At 41.9% G+C, this 16,574-nt stretch overlaps 2 protein-coding genes across 2 annotated transcripts; both read left to right on the top strand.

Annotated features, from left to right (window-relative positions):
* Nucleotides 1-1,671: 1,671 nt before the first annotated feature.
* On the top strand, nt 1,672-10,316 carry scaf4a (SR-related CTD-associated factor 4a; the record flags this gene model as incomplete). Its single annotated transcript, XM_083889660.1, has 20 exons — nt 1,672-1,761; nt 3,483-3,566; nt 3,654-3,698; nt 3,790-3,951; nt 4,051-4,183; nt 4,564-4,700; nt 4,806-4,982; nt 5,148-5,233; nt 5,323-5,416; nt 5,551-5,727; nt 5,968-6,041; nt 6,145-6,353; nt 6,465-6,565; nt 6,778-6,891; nt 6,980-7,136; nt 7,255-7,376; nt 7,731-7,884; nt 8,288-8,443; nt 8,740-9,417; nt 9,700-10,316. The coding sequence occupies exons 1-20, from the start codon at nt 1,732-1,734 to the stop codon at nt 10,314-10,316; spliced, it is 3,507 nt and encodes a 1,168-aa protein (XP_083745786.1). The 5' UTR covers nt 1,672-1,731.
* A 2,419-nt stretch (nt 10,317-12,735) lies between these two features.
* Nucleotides 12,736-15,712, top strand: sod1 (superoxide dismutase 1, soluble). Its single transcript, XM_083889294.1, has 5 exons — nt 12,736-12,871; nt 14,086-14,182; nt 14,343-14,412; nt 14,525-14,642; nt 15,316-15,712. The coding sequence occupies exons 1-5, from the start codon at nt 12,800-12,802 to the stop codon at nt 15,421-15,423; spliced, it is 465 nt and encodes a 154-aa protein (XP_083745420.1). The 5' UTR covers nt 12,736-12,799; the 3' UTR covers nt 15,424-15,712.
* Nucleotides 15,713-16,574: the final 862 nt, after the last annotated feature.

Raw genomic sequence — 16,574 nt, 5'->3', positions numbered from 1 at the left:
ACTGTTTTTCCTCCTTTGTCCTATATGTTCATGAATTAGAGTTATGTTATGTATGCACTTTATGTATTTAACACATGGCATGCACATTTCTTTTCACAAGTTATGATCTATAATGAAAAGGAATATCAGGCCATATTGGAAACAATATAGGGCAATAGGAATTGACTGTGCAATAGAAAATGGATGTATAATGCCAATGCTTAACTTGGTTTAATGGCTTTGTGGTGTCTTTTAATTCAAGAAACATCTGTCTGGCTGTGCGTCGCATCACTGTCCAACTTAGCAGGTGATTTACTGAGGGCACCGGTGTATGCAGTGTCCGAATTTGGCAGTGTTTGGACGAGAAATGCGCGAGATATTACTAAACGAGACGCTTCTACATGCATCGAGATAGGATACACAGGGTAATATGTCATGTATGTGATGCTGAGATTGTGTATAATTCCACAAAATTGTGTTTTACTAGTCCCTGTGTACATGGGACTAGTACACTAGTTAGTTTTATGCCTATTTTTGCCCGATATTAAACAGTTACCAACTTGAAAACAGTTTGTGGTTCGGCATTACCTTATTTTACTCACCACACATGCAGTCCATGTAGTAAAACTGTATACTTTTGTAATATTTCATGTACATGTACTCATATTTTTAGGTACACACTGCAGAGTTCATGGGAGGTACCTGTATGGGGTCAACTTTGTTTTTTTTCAGGTTTGGTTGACCTCAGCCTAAAGAAATAGTCTGATAGTCTGGGATATCTTAGTCCACATAATTACCGACATGCAGCAGCAGCCTTTGTTGTTATCTTGGTTTTAGCTTTTGTCTTGTGCCATCATGCTTGTGTTTAGGAGACAGGTGGTGAATAATGATGCCCTCAGGATTCTACCTCAGAGGCCAATTTACAGTTAGTACGTCTGCATGAGTCATTTTGAATTAGGTCATTTTTGGTTGTGTCCAACATCAGATTCAGCTCTGATCATAATTAAACCCAGCTATGGACAGTTATTTATATTCAAACTGCATTTTATAAACTTGTTTTGCTTTTGAAGTATGTTCTTTAAATGAATTGTGTTGTTTTAATTCTTACAATAAAGTCTAAATTGAGATTTATGCTGCTTGAGATTCTTTTTTGTTTAACTGTATTCAATAGGACCCACAGTCCAAGACTCAACCAAATAAAACAAAACAAAGTGTGTGTCTTATATTGTTTAGGGCTGCTACTAACATATTACTTTCATAATCAATTAATCTAAAAATATATATATATATATAAAAAAAAAGATTATATGGAGCAAATGAACTGAAAAATATTCCCATTTAAGAAGCTGAAAAATCGGGAAAAAAACCCCTAAATTTTACATTGTGTATTATTGTATGCAGTATTTCTTCTTATTTATCCTGTAGTTTCCTTCTACTTTATTTCTTTTAAATCTCTTATTACATTTTGCTACTACCTGTTGTGCTATTGTGTGAATCATTTACAATATTTATGAATTACAATACTTTATTCTCAATCCCCCACCGCACGCCGCCATCTACTGGACAAAACTCGTAACTGCAGAATAGCATCCCATCATGCTTTGCCGTATCCGCCGACCCGAGATCCACCGATGCTAGGCTAACTACCCTTAGCTGCCGGGAGCGGACATGTTGTACCGAACCCTCCTTGGATAAACACTGTTTTAAGCGAGGAATCGGGTTCTGGGGGAAGGCTAGGGGCGCCGGGCGACCATGGAGGCCGTCAACGCCTTTAACCAGGAGGTAAGATGCCTTTGGGGCGCGCCGAGAGCTCGGTCGAACCGGGGCTGGCGGCTCTCTAGTCGTGATGCTGTGTTTCAGTGGAGCTAGTCGTGCAAGAGCAGGAGCGACCTGTGAGGCCTGCTCGTCCATGCTAACCGGACATGTCCTCCTTATCCGTGGCTCTGCTAACCGCGTTAGCGTCCGTGCTGCACGCCATTGCCGTCAATAAGACAATTAACAACATTTACTGCTAAGGAGAATGCTAGCACAACCGTAGCCAGTCTGTAACGGTTACTGTTTCCATGTAAGTGTTAGCCAGTGGGTGTTTGTTGGTTACCAACATTGGCAACGGTGCTAACACTGTGCTGCTATCAACGCTGTAAGCTAGTTAACTGCCTCAAAAATATAAACACCGTGTGTCTGTCAAGTCAATGTAAAGCAGTGGTTTCAAACTCATGGCCCCCCATTTGATTTCATGTGGCCCGCCACTCAATGTCAAGTTATAATGAAGTATTTCACTGTGACTTTTTAAGTGTACATATTGATGCTGCATCATAAGTGTAAAGTGTTTATCGTTGCACTTCAAAATAAATGCTTTTATTTTGAAATTCTGTGAACTAGTGTAACACTTGTCATTATTGCAGAATCATGGTGCAATATCATGATATAATTTCACTTGACTGGCCCCCTCCTGACCAGTCTCGTCATTCATTGGCCCCCAGAGTCATTTGAGTTGAAGACCCCTGGTGCAAAGCCTGAGAATTGATTAAAAAAGGCTAGTTTATAAAAACTGAAATGATCTGCTCGGGTTTTGGGTGTTTCATGTTTGTGATGATGGCCCCTTTGACTCTTAAACACAACAGCTACCCGATTTTCCGATATTCTGTTCATTCATCACATGTTCTGATTCCTGTTAATTGCACCAGGGTTATCATGACTCTTTAGTGCTTTTTCCAGTGTCTTCCAACTTTACTACAGGTAGTAGTAGTTGTTTATCAAGTCATTGTAAGTCATAATACCTATCTGTTTTCCTCACCATTAATCGGTGCAGAAATTAATGCTGAGCCCTCCTTGTGTACATGTCTGTAGTAGGCTGTGAGGACACATTTTATTTCAAACCTGTCTCTATGAGGACATTTTGGGTGGTCCTCCTTTGTGGGGGGGATTAAGTCTTGGTTTTAGAGCTTGGATTACATTGGATTTAGTTTACGATTAAGTTAAAGGTTATAGTTAGGCATTTACTTGTGGAGGTTAAGCTTAGTCTAACAGGCGAGGGAATGCATTATATCAATGAGTGGCCTCACTAAAATGCGTGTATGTTTTCTGCCGGTCTGTGTATTTCCATTTAAATCTGTGTATCAGTTTGTGTTCATAAGCAATCATTAATTAACTGTCGTCTCATACCTGTTTACTGCCAAAATGCACTAAAAAGGCTAAATTGAACCACCCAAACATCTTTCGCTTAAACAAAACTATTCCATGACTGATGAACTGGCTTTTTTGTTAACTGACTGTGCTTAATAATCCTCTTCCACTCACTTTTTCTCACACTCTGCATGCTAAATAAACATGGCCTGACGAACATCAGTGTGTTTGAGGACGCAGTGTTAAAAATCTATGTGCCTGACAGCTACATAAAGCAAGCTGTGTTGAAGAGGACTTGCTTTGTTACAAAATGAGCTGTACACTGTGTACTTGTGGTGAAACATGTGCCAAACATTGTCCACCTTCTGCTTTCTTAGTTATTCTCCCTGATGGAATCCAAGCCCCCGATCTCTCGGGCGAAGATGATATCCATCACCAAATCAGCCATAAAAGCTATGAAAGTAAGAATGAGTTTGAGTCAGTTTTAGCTGTTTTTTTTTTTGTCCCTCTGTGTTTTGAGTAATCTTCTTACCTTCCTTCTCTCTCAGCTCTACAAACACGTGGTTCAGATTGTGGAAAAGTTCATTAAGAAGGTGAGACAAACTGGTCTAAAAGCAGAAATGACTTTGTTTCTCCTCAAAAATGTTGTACACTATATCTATTTTCTCCTTCTGCTCTACTTAGTGCAAGCCTGAGTACAAGGTAGCAGGTCTGTATGTGGTGGACTCCATTGTGAGGCAGTCCAGACACCAGTTTGGAGCGGACAAGGACGTGTTTGGCCCAAGATTTACCAAAAACATCACAGGAACTTTTGAGAACCTCTGCCTTTGCCCTATAGAGGACAGGGTAAGGACTGAGAGACCAGCTATTGTATTCTGAAACGCCACAATGTGATTTAGTCTTTCCCTCATTTTGCTCACTTGCCTCCAAATGTTCCTTTTGTAGAGTAAGATAGTGCGAGTGTTGAACCTGTGGCAAAAGAATGGGGTGTTCACGATCGAGATTATTCAGCCTCTCTTGGACATGGCCGCCGGATCTGGCAGTGCTGGTGCGCCTTACACAGACACAGATGAGCCAGGTAATTAGTACAATTGTATATAAGGATGTAGCAGCTCCTCCAGGAATTTGCAATGTTGTGTTCCCAATTAACACAAATTCAAACAATTACCACAACTGTTGTGCAGCTTTGCGCTTGTCCTTAAACACTACAACTGACTCATCACTGTAGTCTCATCATTCTTAAATGATCAGGCTTTCTCAAATGATGAGTTGGGACTCAAAGTAGACCAATTACTTGGACCAATATTTGTCATTTTTAATTATTTTGATAATCAGCCCTGATTTCTAAAAAAAGTACTGTTTACACTGAGATATGACTGTGACAAACATGCAACTAAAACTGGAAGTTTTAGATTTTAATTGAATTGAATTCCTCTGCTCACACGTTTCCTCCATTAGGTTCTTCTCCACCTCCAGCCAAAGAGCCAGTTACTGCAGTAACGGCAAACTCAACCATAACGCCCACTGCTCAGCTGCAGAACTCTGATGCCTTTGCTGCTGTGGCACAACTCTTCCAGTCGTCACAGGGTCAGCAGGTGAGTTTGCATTCGTGTTGACTGTCAGTCAGCTTTGACTGTTGTATTGTTGTTATTGCATATTTCTTCACATTTTTTCCATTCTCTGTCAATGGTATTTTATAGCTTCAACAGATGCTGCAGAACTTTCAGCAGCAGCCTTCGAAGCCCGACATCCCCACTCAGCCTCCTCTTCATATGAGCCACATACAGGCTCAAAACATCAACCCTGTCCTGGGCATCAGCACTTCTCAACCTCCTCTGCCCACTCAGCCCACGCAGCAGAAAACTGCCTTTGACACGGTGACTGTGTGCTTTTGTTTTTACATATGCCATCCATGGTTAAATAATATATGATATGGCATAGATCAGGTGTTGTTGAGACTGTTTCCAGAGGCTGTATAAGCCCTGCCATCCAGATAATATAATTTGTGTATTCTTGACATTCATTTCCTGTCTCTCTGTTAGAAATTGCTGGACCGCTTTGACTATGATGATGAGCCAGAAGTTGGGGAGGAAACGAAGAAGGATGACACTGCATCTCAGCCCTCCTTGTAAGCCTTAGATTTATATGTGTGTGTTTGATGCCAGGAAGTGCCAGACTTTGCTTTATTAATTTAATGTTTGTTGTTGTATTTTTAAGTCACAGTATGCAGCAGCCTCCAGGCTTCCCACAACAGCACATGGAGCACTTTAAACCACAGATGATGAACATGTCACAAGATCTTTTGCAACAGGTAGGGAGAACAAAGAATAATGATGACACCAACAATAACAGAAAATCATAATTATGTCATATACATCTATAGTGTAATGCTGTACATTGTACATTATGCATTTGCATAGTATTTACCAAGATTGTGTTCCTCAGGTTCCACTCCCTCCTAATGGCCAGCTCCAGGCCTATGGTTTACCACCAGGACAAAACTTCCCAGGTATGATGCCTCCTATGGGGCATGTTCTCCCAGGGCAACCCCTCCCTGGTTCCACTGGGCCTCCAGGTTTCCCAGGAGTATTTCCTCCACACAATGCTGCCCAGCAACAACAGGTGAACCTAACTGTAATACAAAATAGTTGGAAAAATAGTACATACCACCTAGCCATTTTCAGTGACAATAAGGTTGTTATGGACATTTTGTGTTATTTTTTGCATTAAAATGAATGTCTGAGGTCAAAATTATGTGAAATAGTTGAAATGTCTTATGTTCTAGTCAGAGACCCAGTGTTGTAGGCCGATATTTTTTGCAGTATACAGCGTATTAACCATACTTTCTTCATACTTTATCAGGAATTGCCGATGGATGTAGACCTTTCATCTATAAGGGATGGCAGACACGGTCAAAGGTCACGATCCGGCTCTCGGTAAGTGTTTGTTCTTTTTTGAAATTTAAAAGCTGCACGAAATATGTCAATTTGTAAAGAACAAATAATTAAGTGGCAGTGCCCTTTCTTTTTTCCACTGCAGGTCTCCAAAACGGAGGAGGTCAAGGTCCAATTCCCGTACACGTCGGTCGAGGCACAGGCGATCCCGCTCCAGAGAGCGGCGTCACCATTCTCCGAGCTCTCGCTCGCAGGAGCGCAGGCCGAGGGAGAAAGACAGGGAGAAAGAGAGGGAGAAAGACAAAGAGCGACGGCAGAAAGGCCTCCCACCACTCAAGAGCGAGACGCTAAGCGGTGAGTCATAATCTGTACAGTGTCATATTTATTTCCGTAATTTCATGGATTTTCTTTTTTAATTTCTAGTAAGCCTTTGCTCATGTTGTCTTTTTTTCTTCTCCATTTCAGTTTGCAGTACGACTCTCTGGGTGGGCCAGCTCGACAAGAGAACACAACAGCAAGATGTTGCATCTTTACTGGAGGAGTTCGGCCAGATAGAATCCATCAATGTAAGCTGGCTTGTCTAAATTTTTGTTTACATATTTTTTATGAGTAAAAAAACTCAGACGATTAGGTTTATAATTTTTTCCCCAATAAGAGTGATTTAAAAAAGTGCCACAGGGCAGTAATAAGATGATTAGTAAGTAATTAAATAAATGGAAATCACAAAGTCTTTGCATTTTTTCCCACTAATCTTTTTGTGCTGCTCTCTTGTTTAAAGATGATACCTCCACGCGGATGTGCCTATATAGTTATGATACATAGGCAAGATGCCTACAGGGCCCTTCACAAGCTTGGCAGAGGATCTTACAAAGTGAATCAAAAATCCATCAAGGTCTGTGAGCTTCACACATTTCTGCTTTTCAAAGACAAGATGTATAAAGAAGGAATTTTAACTGACATCACACTCCTTTCTTTGTCAGATTGCTTGGGCTTTGAACAAGGGCATAAAGTCCGAGTTTAAACAGTTCTGGGACGTGGAGCTGGGCGTCACTTACATACCTTGGTCTAAAGTCAGGGATGATCAGCTGGACGAGCTAAAAGAAGGAGGAACACTGGATGTTGACACATTATCACCAGGTAAACACTGATTGACACATCCTTATAAAGACTCATACGATTGAACCATGCAACTTTCTTTTGAGAAATATGATTCTCTTAATGTCCTTTTGAACAAATCTGAATTTGTCATTTCCAGAATGGAGTGGGATGAAAAAGACTTTAGATGTTCCAGAGGAACTCAACCACAATGGCCGCTCAGAGCCTCAGGAGGAGACACCGATATTACCTGTGCCTGCTGTAGCTCCTCCTCCTGCACAGGTAAATAATGGCTGCAAGCCGATTACAGTGTTTTAAATGTAGAGGTATATGTGTTGATCAAGTGAGTTAAACCTGATCTACAACCTCTTTGAGAACATTTAATCAGGTACTCCAGAAATGCATGATGCAGAAATTGCAACAATTAACTCAAATTCAACCGTAGTATTCTGCAAGATACTCTTATTATTGATCAGTCTTCCTCTAATGGTCGCATTAGAAACAAACGCTAAAATAGCCCATGAAATCCTGGAAGGCCGGATTCAATTGAGAGTTTAAAGAAAATGTAATGATGTAATGGAGAAATAATTGTTTGACGTGTAGTTAAGTGTAGTTAAACCCTGTAAATGTGATCAGGTTCCACCAATGCAGCAGCCAATGATTGGTGTGGGTTCCCTCCAGCCTCCTGTCTTTCCTGGACCCATGGGCATGCTCCCTCCTTCCTTCCCCCCAGGCGTCCCCCCTCCGCCTTTCATCAGGCCTGGCTTCAACCCCATGCAGATGCCTCCAGGTAAGCACCACCCTCAACTGACATTTTATTTAGTCTTTTTCTGTCACATCGTTCAGTTTATTCGATAGGACATTTGTTGACACATTACCTGTATTATCCTGTGCATACATTGGCTTTTCACTAACTAGCCCAAGTTTTATCACAGAAAGCCTAGTTACTTGCTTCAGGGTAACCATGGTTTGTAAATGATTTTAAGTTTTATGATACTTCTGATACAGAATTCTTATAAATGTATAATTGGTTTGCTTTACAGTGAAACCACAACAAACCATATAATTCGACATCTTGATAGACTGATTTCACACCAAACTGGGATTACTGAATCAGTCCCCAAGACTTTGTTTGGGGGAAAAAAAAAACTGCTGTGAAGTGACCCAAATTCATAATACCACTCTTGTCCCAGGTTTCCTTCCCCCTGGTGTGATGCCTTTAGGTCCCCCACCTGCTGCCAAAGGTGGAGTTGAGGACCAGCCTCTGGACCCAGCAAGTCTGGCTAACAGGAAAAACGATGAAGGCTCAGTGGGTCCTAACATCTTCAACAATCAGATGGCGCCTATGGGTCAGTCTGTCTTTCTTTTTACATGATGAGTGAATTTCTCGATAATAATTATTAGTAGATATGTTTCTGTTAAAATCAGTATGTCCTTTTCCAAAAATGATGTGGGAACAAATATAAAGGAACACAATATTCCCTTTAAAAGAAATTTGAATAGTTTAGCTTGCTCGTGTCTTTCGTTTTCACAATTAAACAACATAATATCACTGTTTGTGTTGTGTCTAAGTGGCTTTAAGACCCAGTTCATACTTCGACAGGGTTTATACTAAGGCTGTATCTGGTTTCTGTTTCTCCATCAGGTAACCAACTAGGTGCACCACCAGGTGGTCTTTCAGGTATACCTCCAGGTGGTCCTCCAGGAAGCATCCAACCTCCCACTGGTGGCCTGCTTGGTGCACGGCCTGGTATAATCCCACTCCAGCGTCCTCCTGTTCCTCCACTACCGCACATGCAACGTTTCCCTCCACCCCATGTGACGCGACCTCCTCACCCCAACATGCCCCCTATGCCCCCGCAGATGATACCAAGGGGCCCACACCCTCAAATGATGCACCATGAGCCTCCTGCACCCAAAGGAGGTTTTGGGATGTTGCCTCCCCCCAACATACGCACTCCTTTCCCCCCGCATGGGCACGGGCCTCCTCCTCAAGGCCCTCCTCCTCAAGGCCCTCCTCCTCAATGCCCATCTCCTCAAGGCCCTCTTCCTCAAGTTCCTCTTCCTCAAGGTCTTCCTCCTTTTATCAGACCAAGTGGACCTCGGGGCTTGGAAGGACCAGAAGAAACAGATGGCAGACCTTTTAGGGGAGAAAGACCTGGATTCAGGGACCGAGAGCCAGACAGGGAGAGAGACTGGGATCGGGATCGGGACAGGGACAGGGACAGGGACAGGGACAGGGACAGGGACAGAGAGAGAGAGAGAGACAGAGTTTTTGGAGGTGGAAGGCGACCATTTGGTGATGGAGGGAGGGGAGGGGCTGGTGATGGAGGGAGGGTACCGGGTGGTGATGGAGGGAGGGGGCCAGGTGGTGATGGAGGGAGGGCACCGGGTGGTGATGGAGGGAGGGCGCCGGGTGGTGATGGAGGGAGGGGGCCGGGTGGTGATGGAGGGAGGGGGCCGGGTGGTGATGGAGGGAGGGGGCCGGGTGGTGATGGAGGGAGGGGACCGGGTGGCGATGGAGGGAGGGGACCGGGTGGCGATGGAGGGAGGGGACCGGGTGGCGATGGAGGGAGGGGACCGGGTGGTGATGGAGGGAGGGGAGGTGCTGGTGATAGAATGGAGGGGAGGGACAGGCTTGGAGGCTGGCAGGAAGATGGAGGCAATCACCGCGGAGGAGGATGGGAGCGAGATCGGGACAGGGATCGGGATCGAGACCGTGATCGGGACCGGGACAGAGACCGGGACCGTGACAGACGAGACTGGAGGGAGAAGCGAACCAGTCTTGACAGGGACAGGGAACGAGGGAGGGGTGATGACGGGGAAAGGGATCATGGGAGGGGGGAAGGAGGAGAAAGAGCAAGGGGAGACGGAGTGAGTCGAGAGAGAGGCAGAGGAGCTGAAGGGAAAGAAGGGGACAAGCCCAGGCGATCTGAGCGTCGCGAGAGGGCCACGCGGTGGGACAGGGACGATCGACTCGCCCAACTGGAAAACATGGAATTTCGGACCTCTAACAGCACAGAGAAACCCTGTGTGACTCCTGCGCCTACCGTGGAAACCAGTCAAAAACCCAGTGAGGAAGCTTCTCAACAAAAGCCAGACTCAGAACTCCTAGCTCCGCCCCCCGAGGCAACTGCTGCTGCAAAAGAGCCGGCGCCTACTGAGCCTTTACCTTCAGACCAGAGTGAAACTACAGACATAAAACAGGAAGCAGCAACATAGACCGGCTCAGACTTCCTAATATGCAGACACTGCTGCTGAGAACCACTGAAAGATGACCCAGGTGTTTCTCACCATGGTAACCAGTCTCAACTCCTGGAAAAATAATTTGAACTTGTCACCGTTTATCAGATGGAGTTTGTTAGTTTCTGGGAAGAAACGCATTTCTTGAAAGCAAACATCTCCCTCACATGCCCAGCAAAATATTGGTTTGGTAGAATTTACTGCTTTTTTTACGGTCAAGTTTCATTTTGCATCCTCTCAAACCAAAAGAACATGATGAGAGTCAGTTTGGGGGAAAAGTGATGAATTGGTTGTGACCACTAATGTTTCTCCTCACATGTGATCTCCTCACTTTGCTCTGTCCACCAGTAGGTTAATATCAGCGTAGGTTTTATGTTTTTACTCAAATTGGTTCAAAGATGTGAAACAAACAATTTTTATGGCACCACTTTAGTTCAAGGCCTCATCCTTTCACCCCTCAACATAGCAAATCCATTCATTTTTAAATTCATGTTTTTTTTAATTTGCGAAAAGATTCACGTCAAACACTAAATATCTTGAGCATTTCTGTTATAAGAGAAGCATCCTTTCTTTAATTTTTTTTTCATCCCATCTTGCCTGAAGGGCACAGCTTTGAAAGGACTGCGGTGGCCTTAAAATCTAATCCAGATACTTGGTAATTGAATGCTGGGCATGTGATTTAAAAATAATCAAAGGGAAAAGGACATCTTTCTTGTGTTCTCTTGGAAATCACAAATCCGTGACATATGCACATTTTCTGGCCAACACCTCGAGTCCTTAAAAATCACTTTCGCGACATGGTTTTAATTTTATTAAGGTATCAATTCCGTCAGTACTGAGACTTACAAAGGCACGACTTGTTAGAAGCTGAGCTCACATGGTCCCTGAATCCAACGGATTATGTTCAGTTTCCTCATTTTCATTCTCATTATTTCGAACATGACTCAACGATACCTAACATTATTGACACTACTGTGTGTCATTTTATAACAAAACTGTCCTGAGAATCTTTTAATCCTATTGTTTGGTTACTGAAATATTGAGCAGTGGCATCGGTAAACTGACTGAAGGGCCGAGAGGCATTTCAGAGAAGTGATTTCAACATTAGGAATGAAGGAAGCCCAGGTTTCCTGTGGCATATCTCCCTTGGAATGTTTAAGAAATAATCAGTTTTAATGCCATTAGATAATCAGACTTTGTTTCAGAGGTCGGTGGGAACTAAATGTGGAGATGTTATGCAAAACTGAGTTTGCCCATATATACCCTCTTCAAAAACGTTCAGAATTTTTATTTTGGGTTTCTGTTAAATGTTTCGGTAATTTTTTTAAACATTCACATCTTTAAAGTGCTGTTAAAAAAAAACGTCAAATGTACAACCGAGTAATTATTTCTGCTGTCTAAATTTAATGCAGTTGTCTAAAGGTGTGTATTTTATGTTAACAAAATAAAGCAGAGTCCTTTTTTTTTGTCAATCCAACTGAAGTACGTCCAACCCACGTTAATTTTATCTATTGTACTCGACAACAACAAGCGCAACTCCAGGTGCCCGTTCGGTCATTTTGTATAAATATAAGTTAGTAGGTGGTAATGTGATCTTTTCTTGTGCGTACTGAAGGAAGGGAGAAATGCCTAGGATCAGATGTTTTGATTTGTCTCATATATGTGTGTCAAACTTTGATAGGAATTAAATTTGGCCACATGAGTATTCATTTTTCTTTGGTCTTTGACAAACACAGTCTTCAAACTATTATTTTACTTTTTTTGCATCTCACGCCCATGGTCTGCAAGCCCAAGTCTCGTTCTTGCTCTAACGCAGAGACACCAAGGGCTAAGCTCAAGTGATGAAATGAAGAGTATTGCTCGGGACACTTTGCTGTACATATGCTTGTAACACTGACACTCCTGAAGGCATCAACGGTGATTGTTGTTAATAATCTGTGACTCATTTACTGGAGGGTAAAGAAAAAAAAAAACTGTTGACATTGAAGGAATAACAGAGGCCCTTTGCTTTAATGTTTTTAACTCCTCATGGTTTGAACGTTGACAGATGTTTCTATGACTTGTAAAAAATACTGCAAAAGACATGGACATAGTCTTCAATATTTCAACCATAGGAAATTGTTTTTAATAAACTATTTTTTTACCAAAACATTTGGCTTGTTCAGATTACATCTCTGAAATAAATAACAATATTAACAATAGAAAATTAATCTATATTATAAAATATTATATGTTATATTATTACATATTATATCATATTGCATTATGGGGGGGTGTTGATTTAACCACCGCCAGGAACCAATCAAAATCAGTCATTGTCATCATGTTCGTCTCTGATTGGCTGGCCGTGCGATACACCCGCCTCTTGTAAACCCATATAGTCTGGTTGTCTCTGGTGGCAGGCGCAGCAGTGTCTCGTACGTCAGAAACTTACCTCTGTGTCACTTGAAACCGCTGCGAACATGGTGCTTAAAGCTGTGTGCGTGCTGAAAGGAGCTGGCGAAACCAGCGGGACTGTGTATTTTGAGCAGGAGGTAAGGCGCGCTACGTCCTATCTGCGTGAGTGAAGGAGGCTCAAGCCACATTCATTTTAATTGACAGTCATTCGCTAAGTCAGCGTGAGCGCGCGGATGCTAAGCTAGCTCCGCTCATTGAAGTTGGATGTGGAAGTCGAGGCTAAGCTAGTACCAACTCGACTGCATTTTACTTTAGAGTGTACTTAAGAGTCGATGTTAGTTTGCGTACTAGTTTACTGAACAGTGTTAAGGTTAAATTATGCAAATTGTGCTTGCGCTCACGCCACCTAAACGTCAATTAACGTTAGCGAAAAGTGCGCACACAGCGACACTTGATTTGGCTGCTAGTGTTCATGTCTCGTATTTGCACAGTTAATTCAGTTCGAACTGTTTGAGTTGACCGTCATAACCTTTGAACGTTTAAGGTCTTTTTTTGTTGTTAATGATCAACGGCACGTGCATTGCGGTGTGGTTTAAAAAAAACGCCTGTTGCGTAACTGAAATATTAGTGTTCGATTCCAGACTCTTTCTTTGTGGTTTGACGAAACCTGAGAAATATCAACCTGAGATTAACCTTAAATGTATAATCCGTTGTTGCGTTTCGTAACAGAATAAGCGCTGAGTCATTGGGTGTCACTCGTGCTGTCGTTTTGTTCTTGCTATTCATCTGATAAGGGTACAAATACGTTTTTTGTCGTTGTATTCGATGTCATGAATACATGCTCTAATAAAGAATGGGATAATAATTAACCTTGCATTTGCAAGTGTTTGAGCTGCGTATTTGTACGATTGTGCAATGCAGCGACCATTTAAAGAGGTAATTGGACATGGAGCTGCACTTATTAGATATTATGCATAGTAAATAAAATATAATTGACATGGAATACTGGAGGAAGCACTTCAAACTTACACCAATGCCACCTAGTCTCTCTTTCCCTTCATCTTACAAGGTTGACAATTGAAAAAAAACAAATCCTGAGTCCATGTCCATAGCACCCATACAATCCATGAACATCGGCCTTGGGACATGACCTACATTGCCAGTGAAGTTCATAAAAAACAGTGTTTTAAGAGTAAGAATGTGTGTTTGTAGTGGGGAGAGTAAATATGCAGATCACGCTTGTTTATGTAAACCTCCAACCAAGTCCTTCCAGCCATCTGTCTTTGACAGCTCTTCACCTCTTTTGTGGTCTTGTTCAATCTTCTGATGAGCTGTAATCCTTCTCTCCTAGAACGATAAAGCCCCTGTGAAGCTGAATGGTGAAATCAAAGGTCTCACCCCCGGTCTCCACGGTTTCCACGTGCATGCGTTTGGAGACGGCACCAATGGTGAGCATCTGGTGGAAGATTTCGTGTGACATCTTTGCAAATAACTCCTGCAGTGCCCGGTTGCTTTATACTTGACTCCCAATTTTCTTTCCACATGTGTGAAAAGTGTGCCTACCTCATGCTCCACTGATAAAGATCTATATTGATGTTTATTTTCCAGGGTGTGTTAGTGCAGGACCTCACTTCAACCCCTTCAACAAGACTCATGGAGGCCCGACTGATGAAAATAGGTGAGATGGTGGATTTTGAACTGAATTATGTGTCTAAGAAATGAAGTCTAATCAATAGAATAACATTTGTTGTTGTTTTTTTTTTTTTTTTTTTTTAAATCTATCTAAATAGGCATGTTGGAGACTTGGGTAATGTGACTGCCGGAGATGATAACGTTGCCAAGATCGACATTACTGACAAGATGATCAGCCTCTCTGGCCATGACTCCATTATTGGTCGCACCATGGTGGTAAGTTCTTATTTGTCTCACTTTGAAGTGAATAGCTGAGGGGAGGGACCTCTGGTTTTAAGGTTACAGTGAAACCGGGGCTGTTCAATCACTAACTCAGTTTGGCCACATTGTGAAATTAAACATCACAAATGTTGTCACATCTGACACAGGGACATCAACATGTTCACAAAAACCATACCTGAAAAGAAATGGGTAGTAGCAATGTTTTCCACTTTAAATGAGTCGACAGTTGACAATTGTTCTTGGTTAATTGGCCTTGTCAATGTTCCTCTTCCCCAACTTTGAAATGGGAACCCACTCTAAAGTTGTCTGTGTAATCTAATTGAATTAAATATACTTTATTATCCGATGGGGAAATTTGTCTTGGACTCGTGTTGTGCCTATGAATGCCCTCATAATACAATAAAATCAGGAATAATAACAATTATAACACAATAAAAGCACTATTGTTAAAAAACAATCCATATGGCCTTGAGCATCTTTATTTAAAAGTATGATGTAGATGTAGCCACAAAGGTTTTTTTTTAAATGTGTAATATTTTATTTCCATCTCTTTAATCCCAATAAATGAGTCGTTACTTAATTTTGCATGTGTTATTTGATCATTCTTGCATAAAGGACCTTGGTAGTTCTGTAAATTTATTTGGAAACCTGTTCTCCTGTTCTTTAGATCCATGAGAAAGCTGACGACCTCGGAAAAGGAGGCAATGATGAGAGTCTAAAGACAGGTAATGCTGGTGGACGTCTGGCCTGTGGAGTCATTGGAATTACCCAGTAAACATTCTGCCAAAAGCTCAGAACACTGGAGATCGTTTGCCCCCGTAGCACTTAATAATAACACCAACACTTTTTCAATAATCTGTGGCTTTTTATTGTCCTTAAGAGTTCATGAGTCATGCTTTCCTGTTCTCGTCGTGACCATAGTTTGAATGGATTTATGTCTGTTGTTTTGGTCCCAAAGAGCTAGTTCCGCACAATATTAAACAACATGTGCACTTTACAAAGTTAATCAATAAATTGTCACTTCATTTGAATGGTGTGTTTCTGGACATTTGTGATGTGTATATTGACAGTTATGACAAAGCACTTTGGGGTACATTCATTGATGCATTTCATGTTTTGGCATATTTGTGGTGCAATAAAGCCAATAAGCTTAAATTTAAGAAATTCTTTTCCAAGTCCTGAATAATCAAACTGGTTGGTTTCCAGGAGACTGACTGCAGTTTAAGGGATTCCTGGTCAACTACATTTTGGAGTGAGTATTAACCCACCACATCCTCTAGGAGGCATTGCACCTCTTCATCTTGGCCAGTTATTTCAGATCACAACTTTACCACAAAATAAGTGCATTTTTTTAGTTCAAGAGGCAAGGATAAGCTTCAAAGAATGAGGATAATACAATTTAATTTATGTCATAATCTTGGGTTACGGGTTAGGGTATACCCGTGAAGTCTGTATTACCCAGTATCATCCTCTAGAGGGCGTTGCGTTCATAAACAATCATCAACTGAAACTTGGTTGCTACTTCAGTGAGTACTGATTGAATCACATTTAGTCCTTGTCAAAAAATGACCTCATGGGGATTTGAGAATTTTTAGATTGTTGGGATTTACCAGTGGCAGGAAATGTTGAAGCTGAAGAACATGTTTCATCATAGAACTTTCAATAATTCATTACATGAAAATGTAAAATTGTATGAATATCTCAGACGGCCTCAAAAAAAAAAATCAAACCACTGAAATATAAATAAGTTTTGATGGAAAATTCAGTTGGAATCTTGATCTTTGCTCTTCCTCCATGATATTAAAGGGACCAGCTGTGCTTCGCAGTGGCCAACCCTCCATCGCTCTCACTCATACAGCGCACACATCCCTCCCAGCAGACAGCCAGTACGTGGTTGTAGAAATTACATGCTCTAAAAGCCTTTTT

The sequence above is a fragment of the Microchirus variegatus genome (assembly GCF_963457635.1).
Source record: "Microchirus variegatus genome assembly, chromosome: 5".
Taxonomy (NCBI): Eukaryota; Metazoa; Chordata; class Actinopteri; order Pleuronectiformes; family Soleidae; genus Microchirus; species Microchirus variegatus.
This window is presented reverse-complemented; position numbering and strand designations above follow the sequence as displayed.